Source organism: Diabrotica virgifera, chromosome 8 (assembly GCF_917563875.1).
Source record: "Diabrotica virgifera virgifera chromosome 8, PGI_DIABVI_V3a".
NCBI lineage: Eukaryota > Metazoa > Arthropoda > Insecta > Coleoptera > Chrysomelidae > Diabrotica > Diabrotica virgifera.
Window position 1 is genome coordinate 98639014 of NC_065450.1, and position 19760 is coordinate 98658773.

The 19760-nt window shown below is 32.4% G+C and overlaps 1 protein-coding gene across 1 annotated transcript in view; it reads left to right on the forward strand.

Moving 5' to 3' along the window:
• LOC114342607 (disco-interacting protein 2) overlaps positions 1–19760 on the forward strand; it is a 1011532-nt gene that overhangs the window by 867301 nt on the left and 124471 nt on the right. Inside the window, exons 14-16 of the mRNA XM_050658584.1 lie at positions 5064–5179; positions 8579–8892; positions 12242–12595. Of these exons, the coding sequence (XP_050514541.1) occupies positions 5064–5179; positions 8579–8892; positions 12242–12595 (784 nt within the window). The remainder of the gene's footprint in view (positions 1–5063; positions 5180–8578; positions 8893–12241; positions 12596–19760) is intronic.

Below are 19760 nucleotides of genomic sequence, written 5' to 3' on the forward strand. Positions count from 1 at the left end.
CTGAGCAGAATATTAGTGACTCTTTTATATATAGTTCTGCTAAGCGGGGAGCTATTGTGCGAGTTGTGAAATTATATAAACAAGGGCTCATTTTATAAAAAAGGTAGATCCCTTGTTTATGGAATTTCACAACTCGGACACTAGCACCTTGCTCAGCTGAATATTAATGATTCTCTTAGATAGTTTGTCAGACTTTACGAGTACCATAAACAACTTTTTCTTAATGTGTTTTTTGTGAGGTCTCTTAGTGTGTTGTTTTTTAGATGTTTTTTGGTAACTTTAGAACTTTCTAAAATTTTTGAAGAAAGAGTTGTGTATGTTTTCACCAATGGAATTTCTCTTTGGTAGTGGTACTTTTAAATTTTGAAAATAGCTTTGAAAGCTGAAAGCGCTCTTTAAACACTTTAAAAAGACTTTTCCATTCATTCATTTGTCATAAGTGTGTACAAAGCATATCAGTTTTTTTGAATTAAATATTTTAGGTGCAGGCTTAACAATAGACATTCAGAACAAAATTTTTTGTATTCTTTGTTACCGATGATTATCAGCGTAAACATTACCTTTGTTGGGCGACTAGCAACACACATTACACTCGATAAGAAATCACTCTATATCTATAATTAGAGCAATATATTTTTATTCCGTACTAACAATAGACTCTTATTTTCTTTTTTGTTCTAATATATTGCACCCTTACCTTATTACTGTATCCACAATTATTCTACGATGTAACCGAAGTATAAACCTAGATTACAGGTGTGCTAACACATAGTCACTCTAAACATTTTAAATGATTTTTAATCATTTAATAGTTTATTGTTTTTATTTTATTGTAATTAATCGCACCGTTTAATATTGTAATGGTATGCATGGCAAAGAGAAAAAAGTTGCGTAAGCAATGCTCCAGAGAGAAGGCTAACTTTGGTGGAGTATAAACTTGGCAAAAGGATGGGCGGAAAATGGTGGAAATAATATATATAGCAGATCTGCCGAAGTCCCAAGAACTTCTATAATAGTTAATGAAATATGTACAATAAGCTTTCCGAAAAAAAACATAAAATAGCGACCATTTTAATATCATAATAGATATGTCCCAAAAATTAAATATCCTCCTTAATAACTTGTCAATGCTTTATTCTTCCTTATCCGTCTCATGGAATTCTTCAAAATAATCCTAATTCGAAAAAATATTCCCAATACCAGTCCCAGTTTGTGTAATTGTCTTTGGTGTCATCGCCACAATATTTGAATGATCTGTATGCTGTTGAAACGTTACTTTTTGAGCGGCATAATTTGGTTTTTTTTCATCCTTGTTACGAGACATGCCGATATTTACTTCCCAAGTTGATTATATATATATTATATACATATATATTCTTTTTCTATTATATTATATATGTATATACATACATATTCTTTTTCAAGAGAGGTTTGCTTATAATATATACATTTCTACTATAACAATACCTGACATTGCCATGTTACTTCAGGTTATTGAACCCGAGAGTTGATACAATTATTTATACAATTTATTTATATTTCTGTGCAATACTTCTATTCAATGCGTAATGACTTATTACAGGAGGCGCACGCATCATAAAGAGTCATAAAATTTATACACTCGCAGCTGATTTTTGCAGGATTGTGTGATAAAAATACTTACAATTTACTGGTAGTCTTGTCCGACAAATGTTTAAAGGTATTTCAGTTCTCGGAAGCTCCAAAGTTGACGAATTTCCTCCGCCCCCTTCCGAAAATTTTCCGTATTAGAAAGTTGTCTGACTCAACATGAATAATTGAATAAACGAAGTCGCATGAGGAAGGTAATCATGATTTTTTTAAGTGTGGGCCCAAGACCTAAAGTTTTTATTTTATTACAAATTTAAAAACATATTTTCACCATTTTGGCTGCTATGTGTTGGCAGATAAAAAGTAGCTAAAACAAAAAAATAAATATCAATAAGATCATTTATGATCGGAACTGATACCAAGATTGAGGTAATAAACCATTTAGTTCTTTAATGTGAGAAGACCTGTGTTATACTGACATACTTGAACATTGTTAAGAATATTTTAATTTTTAAAGAACTAGTGATGACTATTTGTTAAGTGCACCGAAATCTTTTCTTAAAAATAAGACTACCTTTCTCTTTTTGATATAAAATCTAACTTTTCAGTGACAATACTTGGTTTATGGCAAATAAAACTTATACTAGTAAAACAAAGAAGTGAAATTGATACACATTAATGGAATTTTTGTACTTTATTTGTACACTTAAAGCAGCAACAAATAGGAATAAAGCGTTCAACAAAGATCTTAACAAATTCTAATAATTTAAAAAGTATTTCTATAATATGTTTTAGTTAAAACTATACAAACTTTTAAAATAAAAATTGTTGAAATTAAAAATACCTTGAATCTGTTAAGTTGAGTGAAAAGATGTTATTATTAGATTCTTAAATATCGTTCTACGAGGATGTATTAAAACTTTTTCAGCCTACTATACAGGGTGAGGCAAATAAAGGGCCTATTAGAAATATCTCGAGAACTAAAGGCAACAGAATCATGAAAATTGGAATAAAGGGGTTTTAAAGGATGATCTATTAAACGAAAATATTCTCATCTCTTTGCAACTTCCGGTTATACCGGAAGTTGCTTATAACTTCGTTTTTTTAATGGGACACCCTGTATATTTTTACATTTTTGGATTCTCTTCGATGTCTTCTTTCTTAAAATATGTGGTTTTGTAATATTATACAGGGTATTTTAAAAGATAATTACGTTTTTTTATTAATTTCGTAGCAAAATTAACACCCTGTAGAATTGTAGTAGTTTGACATCTAAAACTCTACTTACGTTCAAATGATTTTTAATATACTCTACTATTGTTAAGAATCGTTAGTATAGCTAAATTTTTAATTTTAGTATACAGGGTTGGTCGAAACTCGGAATGAGTATTGTCTGAGTTTTCTTAAATGGTATTTTAGTATTTTAGTATTGTATTTAGTATTGTAATGTATTTTAGTATTGTATTTTAGTATTTTAGTATTGTAATGAAATTATATTTTATGTTACTTTTGTATTTCTTAAGCATTCCCTATACCTAACTGCTTTAATTTGTGCTTTATTGTTAATCAACAATCTTAACTACGTAGGTATTTTGGTAGCTAAACCATTATTGCTAATTTTAAGGACCAGTCTGGATTAATATGTATTTATTTCTGAAAAATTATTTGGGATGGAGTATTTTCACGGCCAATCTAATAAAATTTTACGTATTTTTTGTTGCAATTAATGTTTAACTTGAATCACCAATAACTCACAAATTAAAGCAGTTAGGTATAGGGAATGCTTAAGAAATAAAAAAGTACTATAAAATATCATTTCACTACAATACAAAAATACAGGGTGTTCCATTTAAGAAAACTCAGAAAATACTCATTCCGAGTTTCGACCAACCCTGTATACTAAAATTAAAAATTTAGCTATACTAATGATTCTTAACAATAGTAGAGTATATTAAAAATCATTTGAACGTAAGTAGAGTTTTAGATGTCAAACTACTACAATTCTACAGGGTGTGAATGTTGCTACGAAATTAATAAAAAAACGTAATTATCTTTTAAAATACCCTGTATAATAATACAAAACCTCATATTTTAAGAAAGAAGACATCGAAGAGAATCCAAAAATGTAAAAATATACAGGGTGTCCCATTTAAAAAAACGAAATTATATGCAACTTCCGGTATAACCGGAAGTGGAAAATTGATGAAAATATTTTCATTTAATAGATCATCCTTCAAAACCCCTTTATTCCAATTTTCATGATTCTGTTGCCTTTAGTTCTCGAGATATTTCTAATAGGCCAGTTATCTGCCTCACCCTATATAAGCAAACAAAATTTGAAAGTTAAATGCCACAAGAAAATTGTTTCAGAACAACATTGAAAGTTAAAGTCTGCTGTATTAAACATACTGTACTCTTAATTGGATACATTTATTACAATTATTCTGCAGCACATCTAAACCATTCAAAATAAATTTTATCTTACTCTGCAAACCAAGCCTCCACAGCTTCCATCATCTCTTCATTGAAAGAAAATAGTTTTTCTTACAATTGACTAATTCGAATCCTAAATCACAAACTGTTTGCTTCGCAACATAGATTATTTGTGTGCAGATGTAGTGTTTTGAAAAAAAAAACAAAATAGCTTTTGACAACATTTCGAGTTTTCTTTTCGGGTTTGAACACGAAATTTTTTAGGTTTTGACAAACCACGATGTCTCTGTTCAACGTGATGCTTCTACCATTGTACGCTTCTGGTTAACATTCAGATATTTCGGGATCCACTTTGCAGAACTTTTTCTCCTAATTTCCGACGCTAACGCTAATAAAATATAAGTATCCCAGCTATTAAGTTTAGCCTAATTCGATGTTCTGATGAAATATTGTCATGAACTGTATCAGTATTTACGGGGATGGATACAAAAACTCGCCTTTTCGATTGGTCTTCATCTTTAATGGAGAGTTTATCTCTTTTTATCGTGCAATCCAATTGCTCATGGCGAAGGACATGGATTGCCAAGGATATTAAGCATATCGTCTTAAATGTACTTAGTTCCCAACCACTTCAAATACAGGTACTTGATCATGGCTTAATACTGCAATTCTCTAATTTGTCCTAATTTTTGGTCCACATTGTTCTTTTAAAATCTAATTGTGCACTCTGGATTGGGTTTTTGACCACTGACACTTCCAATAAATTATTCTTCGGAAACTATAACGCAATATTTTCTTTATCAAGGGAACAACTGGTCTAGGGTAGAAAGATCTTAATATATCTTCGTACTTACGATTAAACGAGTTGTTACTTATTATTAGTACCAAACCAAAGCTGTACTATGTTTAGTAGTCTTATTTTTAATCTAACCAAGTTTCTCTATTTTCATTTATTTTCACATACACACCCTTTTGATCAACTAACATAAACCAAAAAGCTTTTTGCTTGAGTGCTATAGCATGTTGTCCTTTCTGCGTTTCAGCAACGGAATGTGTTTCAGACGTGGGACCAGCGTCTGTTATCGTCGGAAATCTTGTTCAAGGGAATAGACTTGCTAGCGCACAAGGAAGAGAAGTTGGAGGACTTCTTGACGAAGAAGGTGATTCTTCGAAAAAGGTATGTATTCTCCACCTTATGGTTTAGCTGTTACTAGGATTTTTTTTATAATATAAAAAATATATTATATTAAATATATTGTAAATTAAATTATATTATAATCTATTGCTTTGAAATAGCTCACAGAGTTTTGAATTACAATTTCTTAATAAAATGAGTGAAAAATAATTTCGACCACGCGTCCAGTAATCTGTTAACCGAGGTACAGTAGTACCAAGCGACACCGCTAGGAGAACACTCCAATAATGCGTCTCAGATTACTTTAATGAAACGTGGTCATTTTGTACTCTAAAAACGATTTTTAGAGTACAAAATGACCACGTTTCATTAACGTAATCTGAGAGGCATTATTGGAGAGTACTACTGTACCTCGGTTAACAGATTACTGGACTCGTGGTCGAAACTATTTTTCACTCATTTCATCATTCCCCGTTAGAGGACAGTCTAACCACACTCCGCAGCAAATATTTTAATATCTGCAGTTCTTCTTCGTTTCATTATGGTTCATTTCAGTCTTCTTGTAAAGCCTCTTTGACAAGGAATAAATTCCGAGACATCGGGTGTCAAAGGATGGCAAGAGACTCAAATTGAATCAAAACGAAAACGATTATTTTCTTTTTTGTCATACCTTACTCGGTTTTTAGAGTACAAAATGACCACGTTTCATTAAAGTAATCTGAGACGCATTATTGGAGTGTTCTCCTAGCGGCACCGCTCGGTACTACTGTACCTCGGTTAACAGATTACTTAACTCGTGGTCGAAATTATTTTTCACTCATTTCATCATTCCCCGTTAGAGGACAGTCTAACCACACTCCGCTGCAAATATTTTAATATCTGCAGTTCTTCTTCGTTTCATTATGGTTCAATTCAGTCTTCTTGTAAAGCCTCTTTGACAAGGAATAAATTCCGAAACATCAGGTGTCAGAGGATGGGAAGAGACTCGAATTGAATCAAAACGAAAACGATTAATTTCTTAATAGTTTTTACTATGATTATATTAAACTATAAAGTCTAATACATATAGTTTTTATACAGCTGAAATGTTTATAGTAAAACAAGTAATTGGAGTTCGTGAGTCCTAGATTTTCATCTAACGTGACCGGAATTAGAGCCGGAAGTCGATATTTGAACTCTTTATGAACTTTGGGTTATTAATATACGATTTCACAAATTTTGAGTCTTTTGTCAAACTTCTGGTCAAAAATGCGTCGATTGATATATAACATGTACTATTTCTGCGACTATAATGTAGCACTTCCGGTTACAACATTTTAACTGAAAGATATATAAAATTCGGATATATATTTGTTCTCGTCTTGTTAAGGTGCATCAAATAATATATAGCTTGTACTATTTCGGCAACTTTCAAACAGTACTCTGGTTGCAACTCTGGAACCGGAAGTCCTAGGTCAAATTTCTCACCTTTATTACCATCTTTTGGTTATAAGCTCTCATTTGACACCTCATTTATCATTCTCTCTGTTTTAATAACGTAGGAGTTATATTCGCGGACCGACAGACGGACAGACATGTATAAAACCGAAAGAATATATTTGTTTTCGTCTTGCTAAGGCGCGTCGAATAATATATCGCTTGTACTATTTCGGCTACTTTAAAACAGTACTTGCCGGCTGCAACTCTAAAACCGGTGTCTAAGGTCAAATGTCTCACCTCTAATACCATCTTTGAGTTATAAGCTCTTATTCCACACCTCATTTGCTCATTTGCCATTCTGTTTTAATAACGTGGGAGTTATATGCTCAAACAGAAAGACGGACCGACAAACAGCCATGAAACCTGAAACACATATTTGTTCTCGTCCTGCTAAGACGCGTCGAATATGTGTGGTCGGCGGACAAAAGCATATAAGTCAATTTATGTATTTTAAAGTTAAAATTAATTAATTATAAGTTAAAATTGCGAGTATGAAAAATATCACTAACTCTATTTGATAATATGAACCTAAACGTAATATTTTGATTTTTCTGTTCTATTTCAGCTGCAGATAATTTTTTAGGTGTTTTTAATACATAAAAATGTTTCGCAAAAATTCACTTTGCTTTTATCCGCCGACCACACTTATAGGGTGTTTCATTAATAACTGGAAATATTTTAACTGTAGATTCCTGGGCTCAAAATATTGAGGATTAGCCCACATCACCTAGTCCGAAAATGCTGCCTAAGGGAACTAGGGGAGCTAAGCAGCTTTGAAGAAGGTGTGTTTTGTGGTTAGTTTTTTTAAATACCACCAGAACGCTTCTGTTCAGAAAAACTAAAACTGTTACACCTATTTTTCTTCCAGAGATAAATCGATTACATAAATTGTGAATTTAGTAGGATATATACACCGTTTTTTAGACAAATCGAGTTGAAAATTCGTATTTTTAATTTGAAAAAAATTTTCAAAAAAAAAAACTAAGTAGAAAAACGAAAACTGGTACGTGTATTTATCTTCCAGAGATGAATCGAGTTCATTAATTGCGAATTTCTAGTACCGGTCATTTGCGTTCTTTTTGGGTAGATCAACAGTTATTGTATCGCATTATTTTTTGTGTCTTTAATTTTTAAGCATTTTCGACACTAGATTCAAAATGAACGCCTATGACCGGTACTAGAAATTCGTAATTTATGGAATCGATTTATCTCTAGAAGATAAATAGGCGTACTAGTTTTCGTTTTTATAAATAGAAGCATTCTGGAGATATAAAAAAAACTAATTACAGGGCGCCATTTTCAAAGGGCTCTAGATACCTTAGGAATCTTTTCGAACTAGTTGATTTGGGCTAAAACTTAATAATTTGAGCCCACGAATCTACAGTTAAAATATTTCCAATTATTAAAAAAACACACTGTATATCCTTTGTTCTATTTCGGCGACTTTAAAATAGTACTTCCGGTTACAACTCTAAAACCGGAAGTCCAAGGTCAAATTTCTCACCTTTAATACAATCCCTGTGTTATAAGCTTTCATTAGACACCACATTTGTAATTCTATTTAGACGGACATCATTTCTATACAGACGGACAGACAGACGTGAATATTTCAAAGTTTTCACATTTTTTTTAAATGGGTGAAAACAATAGTTTTTAACATTAACTAACGCACTAGCTCTTTATTTCAGTTCGAATTTCGTTAGCATGATCATCTCCTGTTTGCTTTGCTCTATTTATTTTTTACGTGTTTCTATTATTGAATTAAATGGTGTTCTAATTTATGTTCATTCTATGTCAATTAAAGCTGACCATCGTAATCCGAGGATTTTCATTTTCATTTTTTTGCTATTTTTTTACATCTCGATTTTATACCTAATAATACGTTTATAAACATTATGTTATTATTAAATTATAAGTATTTATGAAATAATAATTGTAATTACATATTTGTGTTATTTTTAGCAACAGTTCATCGCCGAAATACTTCGATGGAGGGCCCAATGCACCTCCGACCACATTCTTTTTACTTTACTAAATAGTAAAGGAGCAGTAGCTAAAGTTCTATCGTGCTCTGAACTGCACAAAAAAGCAGAAAGAATAGGAAATTTGCTTGTAGAAAAAGGAAAAGTTAATACAGGTGACCACGTAGCTCTCATATTCCCTCCTGGTCTTGATTTAATATGTGCTTTTTATGGATGTTTATACGTTGGTGCTGTACCAGTTACGATTAGACCTCCCCATCCACAGAATTTGCAAACAACTCTACCGACTGTTAGGTATGGTATTGCTTCAAGTAGATTTAGTTACATATTTTTATATTAACGATTATTAATAAACTAGTGATTTTGTTCGTCGTCATGCGACGGAGGATACAATCAATTATTGCTTTGCAACGGTCACTACACCCAATTTTTTCTGCCTTCCTCATATTTTATCGTATCTCCCTCAAAATTTTTCGAGCTCCCTTCAATTTTTCTGACTTCTGATTCTTTCTGACTCAGTTTTTTTTTTGCTTTCTCCATTTTTTCCATACTCTAATTTTTCCCAACTCCTAATTTTTCCTGGCACCGTCTAGTTTTTACTGAGTCCCTCTAATTTATTTTTATTACATACAGTGAAATCTCCGTTAACCGAAACCTTTTTAACCGAAACATCGTTTAAGCGAAATGGCTGACAGATTCAATAATTTCGTTAATAAAAAGTAAATTAAAAAAAAGCAACAAATTAAGGAAAATGAACATGTTTAGAGCGCTTTTTTTAAGAAATCATCTATTTTCTTTTGTGTTTTCCTTTGACAACGATGTTTTGCAGCTATATCTCTCCAATACTATGTAATTTTATACAAGAAGAATACGAAAAACAATGTTATTTTTAACCGAAATTCTTGTTATCCGAAACGGCCTCCCCCCAATTATTTCGGGTAACAGAGGTTTTACTCTATATAGATATAGATTTCAAAAACGAAAGACCATAAATAACGGTGCGTGTTATTTGAATAATGCCGAGTGACTATTTCTTAAGCGTGTGACACACACGCAAACTTTAAGTACGCGGGTTATTATATTTTAAATACTAACAAAAAAAGACGATATATTTTAATTTAATACAAGGTACGCATAAACAAACAAAATATCATATGTAAGAGGGTAATATTTTCATCAGGAGGAACAGCCTATAAATAATTAGGTTTACTCAAAAACAAATAATCAAAAATAATTTAGTATAGCTTAAATAGTGTTTTACGGTTTTCTCAAAACTTATAAAATGTAACTTGCCTCCTTTCAGCAATAACCGATTGAATTATTTCTAGGCAATTTGCTTAATTAGTGAAAATATAACATAACTTTAAACGCAATAACATGATGGCTCGATGCTCGCGGCTCGTGGCAGTGATACACGTACGGGTTACGAGTAAGATTTCAAACTTGTTGGATCGACGGCGTACTTACTCGGCGGACTTAAAGTACGCGTACTTGCTGTGACACATGCGCGAAAAAGGTCGTCGAGCCATAAGTTCGCGTACTTACTCGCGTGTGTGTCACACGCTTTGTAGCGCGTTATGACTATATGTGGGTTAATGAAATTTTATGTCTGCTTATTACGCTACACATGTTCTTTACATAAGTTCTTAAAATTTTTAACTTTTTTCTTTAAAAATTTTGTTTAATGATTTCAGTAATTTTCAAAATGTGTTAAATATATTATAGAATTTATTCATTATTTAGGTACATTTTCATTTTTATCAAATATTGACAAAATGTACCGGACAGACTGCATGACGACGTGTCGCATTAGGCTTTTATAAGATTAGATAGCGTTATTTAATCATACCTATTTCAAAAAATCCACAAGGAAAAAGTTTTCCTGTAGTTGGCTGTATACCATGTAATACAAAAAAAGGTTAAAATTCTTTATAAAAGGTATATTTAAAATCCCTAAAAAGGGCTACATCACAATCACATAACTAGTTTTCAACTGGTTTACCAGTCATCATCAGTGCTTACGTACTTACGTGAGATGTACATGCTAACCACCAAGATCTAAATTTACAAAAATATGTGGGTCAAAGCCCTGTAAAAGTAGTCCATCAAGGAAACATCGGTTTAAAATGCTACATTAAGCGTGGATGTTTAAAGTATTTTACTAATATGCCCTAGGTCAGGGGTCACCAATTAGCGGACCGCGGTCCGCATCCGGACCGTGAGCTACTTTTGTGCGGACCGTCATTAAATTCAGAATATAGCGTTTGGCAATTTTGAAAATGTTTGGCCATGAAATTGTACATTATGTTTGACTCAACTTATGTGTGCGAAGCCGCTTTATCAAGAATGAACTTTATTAAAAATCGGTACAGATCTCAGCTAACAGATGAATATCTCAACTCCCCAATGAGAATCAGTTGCACCAAACTCACCCCAAACTTCAGACAGGTTGTACATAATAAAAAATGTCATTCTTCTCACTGATAATTTAATTTTGTAAAGAATGACAAATTTTCTGATTCGGTTTTTTTTGTGGATTCCTGTTCAAAAATGTCCCCTTCGGGGACAAATCAGAAGGGGCCCGGGATGCCGGGTAAAACAATATTTTTATACAAATTCAAAATTACCTCTTAGCCTCGAAAATTGTATTTAAAATAAGATCTCTTGTCATTTTTTTCAAAAGTTTATGGTTTTCGAGTTATAAGCGATGTAAAATCTGAAAAATGTGAAAATATCTACGCATTTTCGAGGTTTCGAAGTGCGTAAATTGAAGGTTATAAATTCAATGTCAAGATTCTAACGAGTAATCGGGACTTATGCGAGTGCGTCTCTGTCGCACTTATTATACATATTATACGTACTTATGCAAAAAATGCCCAACAAATACTTCACATTTATAAAATTTTATAATTTATTATTAACATATTTTTTTTCTTAATGATTTATTTATTTATTCATTTAAATATTTTATTCACGCCAATAAAAACAAACGATCGAAATTGAAATAAACCCCGATAACTCATCAGAATCTTTAGATTGAATGTTTAAACTTCAATTTAGGCACTTGACAACCGCAAAAATAATAATGTACACATGAATTTTCAAGCTTCGAAAATGCTTATTTTCGCATGTTTCAGTTTATAAATCGCTTAAAACTTGAAATCTATCAAGTTTTGAGAAAAATGATAGAAAATCTTTTTTGTTTAAGATGACCCAAAAATGCTAAAAACATATTTTCGGGAGCAAAAAAGGTGATGTTTTGGATTTATTAAAAAACTGTTAAAAACAATTTTTGCCTAAAAAATTTCGCAACGGCATCCTTCTGATTTGTTTATCGAATTACCGAATACAACCAGACAGGTAGTGTTAACTCCGGACCCCGGAAGTGTCATAGGTTTTCGAAACGGACCCTCAGGAAATATAATTGTTGACCCCTGCCCTAGGTAACATCTGAGCTGTGGATTTGACTTGTTCAAAGAAGATCTTGGTGGTTAGCATGTACATCTCAAGTAAGCACTGATGATGACTGGTAAACCAGTTGAAAACTAGTTATGCGATTGTGATGTAGCCCTTTTTAGGGATTTTAAATATATCTTTTATAAACGATTTTAACCTTTTTTTTTCATACCTATTTCATTTTTAGGATGATTGTCGATGTCTCGAAGTCTGTTCTAGTGTTATCAATTCAGGCTGTGATCAAACTACTTCGTTCAAAAGAAGCCAGCAATGTTGTCGATATTAAATCATGGCCGTTAATTTTGGATACCGACGATATGCCTAAGAAAAAATTACCCGTGCCATATAGAGCCCCTACAGCCGAAATGATGGCATATTTAGATTTTAGCGTTTCCACGACTGGCATGCTGGCCGGTATAAAAATGTCTCATGCAGCCGTTACGAATCTATGCAAAAGTATGAAACTAGCATGTGAGTTGTATCCAAGTAGGCACATCGCTTTGTGTTTAGACCCATATTGTGGCCTAGGATTTGCTCTTTGGTAAGTTCACATGTTTCGATTGCTTTTTGCTTAGTAGCGTATTAAATAACTGATGGATTCGGCCGTTACTTGATGAAAGTTCATTTTATCTAACAAGAAAACACTGAAAAACTTTTGTTTTCAACACTTCCACAAAATGTATTACAAGGTGATGTCATCTTCCTAGGAAGACCAATAGTCCAGGGTAATAAGGTTTTTTCCATGACACTTGAACAGCCAGGGTACTGAAGCGTTTTTTCGACAGGTAATACCTATAAGAGCAAATTGTAACTATTTCCTGCGTAGGATCTGGCGGCCATTTTTATTTATAAACAATTAAGTGTCAAAAAATGGCATTTTTCACTTTTTTTTCAAATCAATGGAAAACAGGGAAACTTATGGTTTTTTTAGTACAAATATCTTCGAGATTATGGAAAAAGCTTTAAAATGACATATTACAAAGTTTGATATACTCATTTATTGTTAATATAATTGTGAAAAAAGGTCGGAATTGCAAAAAAATTATTTTCGCAATAACTGTTGTAAAAATTAGTGTACAGCTTTGAAATGTTTGTCAAATAAGGGTTCTTTGGTGCTTAATATGTGATAAAAATTTTAAAGCGATTCATTCAATTGTTTAAATTTTATTCAAATTGTTTATCCCAGAGAACATTTTTTTTGCAATAACATGTCAGAAGAAAATGACGTTAGAACCATTCCACAGGTGTCAAATGAAAAAGCATGAGCTATATTTTCAACTTAGTTTAAAAAAGTGAATAAAAAATGCATTTATTAGTAATAAATAATTATGCAAAAGTATCGTAAATCTTTCCTTATAAACTTTTTATTTTGTTATATAAGAAATTATACATATTTATTACAATTTTTTATCAATTATGATATAAATAACATTACTTGGTAGTTGTGCACTTAAAACAGGGTAAAAAAGTTAATTTTTTTGGAAAAAGTTATTCAAAAAGTTTATAAAGAAAAATTGACGATACTTTTGCATAATTATTTATAACTAATAAATGAATTTTTTATTCACTTTTTAAACCATGTTGAAAATGTAGTTCATGCTCTTTCATTTGACACCTGTGGAATGGTTCTAAGGTAATTTTTTCTGACTTATGTTATTGCAAAAAGTGCTCTCTGGGATAAACAATTTGAATAAAATTTAAACAATTGAATGAATCGCTTTGAAATTTTTATCACATATTAAGCACCAAAGAACCCTCATTTGACAAAAATTTCAAAGCTGTACACTAATTTTTACAACAGTTATTGAAAAAAAATGTTTTTTTGCAATTCCCACTTTTTTTCACAGTTATATTAACAATAAATGAGTATATCAAACTTTGTAATACGTCATTTTAAAGCTTTTTCCATAATATCGAAGATATTTGTACTAAAAAAATCATAAGTTTTACTGTTTTCCGTTGATTTGAAAAAAAGGAAAAAGCCATTTTTTGACATTTAATTGTTTATAAATAAAAATGACCGCCAGATCCTACGCAGAAAATAGTTATAATTTGTTCCTATAGGTATTGCCATGTCTATTAAGCTAGAAAGACCATTTCATAAGGGAGCCATGAAACACACCCCATATTTTTTTGCTATTTTATTGCTAATTTATTACGCAAATTAAAAATTTATTGCTTCATCCCCTTCAGAGAAACAGGTGGCCATTCCAGCTTAATATTAAGCTAGAAAGGCCAACATTCATATATCCGGAACGAAAGTAGATAGAGAGTTGCTTCCGGTGGCCTATTTTATTGCTAATTAATTGCTAATTTATTACGCAAAACAAAAATTTAGTGCTTCATCCCCTTCAGAGAAACAGGTGGCCATTCCAGCTTAATATTAAGCTAGAAAGGCCAACATACATATATCCGGAACGAAAGTAGATAGAGAGTTGCTTCCAGTGGCCTATTTTATTGCTAATTAATTTCTGAAAGATTGAGTTTACAAGAATTTACAAACTCACCCCCTTCAACCCCTACCGATATCATCATTCCCCGGAATCCACAAAAAGTGAAAATAACCAGTTTAAAGAGCTAAAACCAAGTACGTATTTTTTGCTTATTCATTGCTACAGGTCTAAGCCAAAAATGAATTTTTTGCTTCCTCCCCTAACGAGCCACAATGGCTACTGCGGTTTAATACTTAAGGCTACAATACTCAACACTCCTATTTCAGGAAAGAAAGCAGATAGAGGGTCGTTTCTGGCGGCATATTTAATTTTTAATTAATTGCTGAAAGATGGGGTATACCAGAATTTACAAACTCACCCCCTCCAACCCCTACCGTTATCATCGTTCCACGGATTTCACAAAGAGTGAAAATAATCAGTTTAAAAACTTAAAACCAAGTGGGTATTTTTTTCTAATTAACAGCTGCAGGTCTACGCCAAAAACCAATTTTTTGCTTCATCCCCTAACGAGAAACAATGGCTACTGCGGTTTGATCCTTATGCTACAATACCCAACACTCCTATTTCAGGAACGAAAACAGATAGAGGGTCGTTTCCAGCGGCATATTTTATTGCTAATTAATTGCTGAAAGATATGGTATACAACAATTTGCAAACACACCCCCTCCAACCCCCACCGTTGTTCTCATTCCCCGGATTTCACAGAAAGTCAAAATTACTAGTTTAAAACCCTATGACCAAGTGGGTACTTTTTTCCTAAGCAACTGCTGCAGGTCTACACCAAAAACGATTTTATTGCTTCATCCCCTAACGAGCAACAATGGCTAATGCGGTTGAATACTACAACACTCAATTCTCCTGTTTCAGTAACGAAAACAGATAGAGCGTCGCTTCTGGCGGCCTATTTTATTATTAATTAATTGCTTATTTATTACGCAAATTACAAATTTATAGCTTCAACCCCTTCAGAGAAACAGGTGGCAATTCTAGCTTAATATTAAGTTAGAAGAGCCAACATTCATATTTCTGGAAAGAAAGTAGATAGAGAGTAGCTTTCGGCGTTATATTTTATTGCTAATTAATTGCTGAAAGATTGGATATACCAGAATTTACAAACTCATCCCGTCCAACCCCTACCATTATCATCGCTCAACGGATTTCACAGAAAGTGAAAATTACCAGTTTAAAAATCTAAGACCAAGTGGGTATTTTTTTCCTAAGCAACTGCTGCAGGTCTACGCCAAATTTGATTTTATCGCTTCATCCCCTAACCAGTAAAAATGGCTACTGCGGTTGAATACTTAAGCTACAACACTCAATTCTCCTATTTCAGTAACGAAAGCAGATAGAGGGTAGCTCTATCTGCTTCCGTTCTTGAAATAGGAGTGTTGGGTATTGTAGCTTAAGAATTAAACCGCAGTAGCCATTGTTTCTCGTTAGGGGATGAAGCAAAAAATTGGTTTTTGGCGTAGACCTGCAGCCGTTAATTAGAAAAAAATACCCACTTGGTTTTAAGTTTTTAAACTGATTATTTTCACGCTTTGTGAAATCCGTGGAACGATGATAACGGTAGGGGTTAGAGGGGGTGAGTTTGTAAATACTGGTATAACCCATCTTTCAGCAATTAATTAAAAATTAAATATGCCGCCAGAAGCGACCCTCTATCTGCTTTCTTTCCTGAAATAGGAGTGTTGAGTATTGCAGCCTTAAGTATTAAACCGCTGCAGCCATTGTGGCTCGTTAGGGGAGGAAGCAAAACATGCATTTTTGGCTTAGACATGTAGTAATTAATGAGCAAAAAATACGTACTTGGTTTTAGCTCTTTAAACTGGTTATTTTCACTTTTTGTGGATTCCGGGGAATGATGATAACGGTAGGGGTTGAAGGGGGTGAGTTTGTAAATTCTTGTAAACTCAATCTTTCAGCAATTAATTAGCAATAAAATATGCCGCCGGAAGCTACCCTATATCTACTTTCGTTCCGGAGATATGAATGTTGGCTATTCTAGCTTAATATTAAGCTGAAATGGCCACCTGTTTCTCTGAAGGGGATGAAGCAATAAATTTTTGTTTTGCGTAATAAATTAGCAATTAATTAGCAATGAAATAGGCCACCCGAAGCAACACTCTATCTACTTTCGTTCCGGATATATGAATGTTGGCCTTTCTAGCTTAATATTAAGCTGGAATGGCCACCTCTGAAGGGGATGAAGCAATAAATTTTTGTTTTGCGTAATAAATTAGCAATTAATTAGCAATAAAATAGGCCGCCGGAAGCAACTCTCTATCTACTTTCGTTCCGGATATATGAATGTTGGCCTTTCTAGCTTAATATTAAGCTGGAATGGCCACCTGTTTCTCTGAAGGGGATGAAGCAATAAATTTTTGTTTTGCGTAATAAATTAGCAATTAATTAGCAATAAAATAGACCACCGGAAGCAACTCTCTATCTACTTTCGTTTCGGATATATGAATGTTGGCCTTTCTAGCTTAATATTAAGCTGGAATGGCCACCTGTTTCTCTGAAGGGGATGAAGCAATAAATTTTTAATTTGCGTAATAAATTAGCAATAAAATAGCAAAAAAATATGGGGTGTGTCTCATGGCTCCCTTATGAAATGGTCTTTCTAGCTTAATAGACATGGTATTGCCTGTCGAAAAAACGCTTCAGTACCCTGGGTGCTGAAGTGTCGCGAACACGGTATATTTTTGTCTTATTACCCTGGCCTACAAGAAAGAGGTGGATAGACGAAGAGATGCCCCCCGAAGAGTGCTAAAGAGATATTGAGGGTTGGCAACTGGAGTAGGGCAGCCAAGGACAGAGATACTTGTAGGCGGATGCTGGGGAGGTCAGGGCCCGACTTGGGCTGTAGCTCCATAGGTGAAGAAGAGAGAATGTTCTACACCTGTTTCGCCAGTGTGTCTTTCTCAAATGATGAATTTTACTGTGTATCTGCACTTTAAAGTCTTTAACTGAACAGGTTAACGAGTGGAGAGCTGTTTGTCCCAAGTTTGTCATTCAGAATTATATGTCTACGCACTTCACCTTCTAGATCATAGTCATTCTTTTAAGGAACAATTTCAAATTCTCCATATTCAAAATAAAGGTTTTAAGTTATGTTTACTAGAATCTATGGAAATTATTAAATTAAAAAATACAGACATAATTCTGAATTCTTTAATAATTCTTGTAATAAATTTTGTGCAAGTATTGAAAACAAAAGTTTTATTGTTCGTAATAAGATAATAGCGTATTAATTCTGAATTTAATAGTTACAGAGTACTCAGATGTTATCATATTTTATATTTATTCACTGTAGATGGATTATAGTTGTTATATTGTTAATATTTATATTAATACTTACGATATCTTTATTTACTAGGTAGTTATTAGTCGAGGAAATGAAACTGAAAACATGGCAAAACCTCGCAATTTTGTCGTCCAGCATCAATTTGTACAAAAATTTGGGATTAGGCTCATTTCACCCTCTAGTTCATTTTCTATATTGAGCTGTTGTATGCTTTTGGTTCTTTAAGGGTGAAAACTACCCCTAAAAAACTACTTGTAAAAAATTATAAAACAACATCTTAAACTTTAATATTGTCAACATTTGGTTCTTATCAGTTACATAATGATTGTTTTATGCTTTAAGATATACTATCATAATATTTCAACCCTTAAAACCACCCTTGTTGGAGCTATATATAAAAAAATACTTATCCTAAAAGAATAATTTCGGCTTGCATCGATTTACATAAAATTTTGGGATTAGGATCATCTCACCCTGTACTTCATATTTTATAATATGCTCAAGGGCCTCGATTATTTTTAGGGGTGTAAACTACCCCTTATTGTCAAAAATTATATAAAAACATTGTAAACTTTAATATGGGTAAAATTTGGTTTTGATTGGCTAAAAATATTGATTGTTTTATGCTTTAGGATATAATATCATAATATTTCAACCCTTAAAAACCACCCTTAAGAACATTACAATTTTTATAAGTAGATAATTTAATAGATCTATACAGAAAAAAGAGGAGAATTAAAGAATTACAAAAACATTTATTTGCACAAAAATACGAATTTACAAATATGTATTTACAAGTACAAATACAAATAGTTTTTAAGTCATCTTTCAGTATACGAACCAGTCCTGTGGTATTATACATGCATTGAAAATGTTCCATAAGCGGACTATTCGAATATTTCGAAAAAAAAAATTCGTTTTATAAACATAGCTCCTTAATTTTTGGCGATAAAAAGTTTTTTCAAAAATGATTTTGTAGTATTTTTCAAGAACTATAAGACTGTGTAAATTAAATTCCGTTAGATCCCTTACTTTTTAATTGGGGTGGGTTTAAAAGGCTCGAATAAGGGGGTGTTTGCTCGTAAATAGAGGTTTTAAACAGCTATATCTCGTTAACTATTCACTGTAATGAAAATCTATGCGCAATATAATTTTAGTTATTAAAAAAGCTACAATTTAGTACTCTATCATTTTTTTCGTATCTCCAGTATTTTCGGAGATATTTGGAAGTAAAAGGTGAAAAATACGTAATTGAAAAAAATCAATTTTTCTTTAAACTCCAATTTTTCTAAAATTAGGCCTTTTAAATAGGTCAAACTTCTTGGGTGTATTGACAATACAAATATACAAGGAATTACATAAAGGTGTAGAGCAATTTTTAATTAGGAGAGTAGTTAGGGGGTTATTTTCACTGATTTTTTCGTAGAGAAAAGCAGGTACCGACCTTTTTTTTTGATCATAAGTTGCTCTATTTTCATGTTAGAAATTTTTTATTATTATTCTTTGAAAGGTTTAATTGTATACTTGAAAAAAGATAATTCAAGTTTTCCCGTTATTTGGCTTTGAATATTTCAAATTATGCATTTGACGAGAAAAGCTAACCTTTAACATGCCGTATCTCGGTTTATATTAGTCTTAAAGATATTATAGAAAAAGAATTTAGTTTGTGTTACTAAAAGATACAATTTTGTTATCTGCAGTTTTTTTATTAAATGCATATTTTTCGAGGTATTCTCAAAAAACCCTCTAAAAAAGTTGATTTTTTCGACGAAAAACTGTTACTTTCAAGCGCGAATAACTCGAAAAATATTAGTTTTACGAAGAAAATGTAACAAACATTTTTTTCTTATAATTACTTTTTACATCTATTTACATGGTTAAAATGTAATAAAAAAATTTCCACCCCGAGATGGGGTGGCAACCACCCCCAAGTTTTTAGCGTA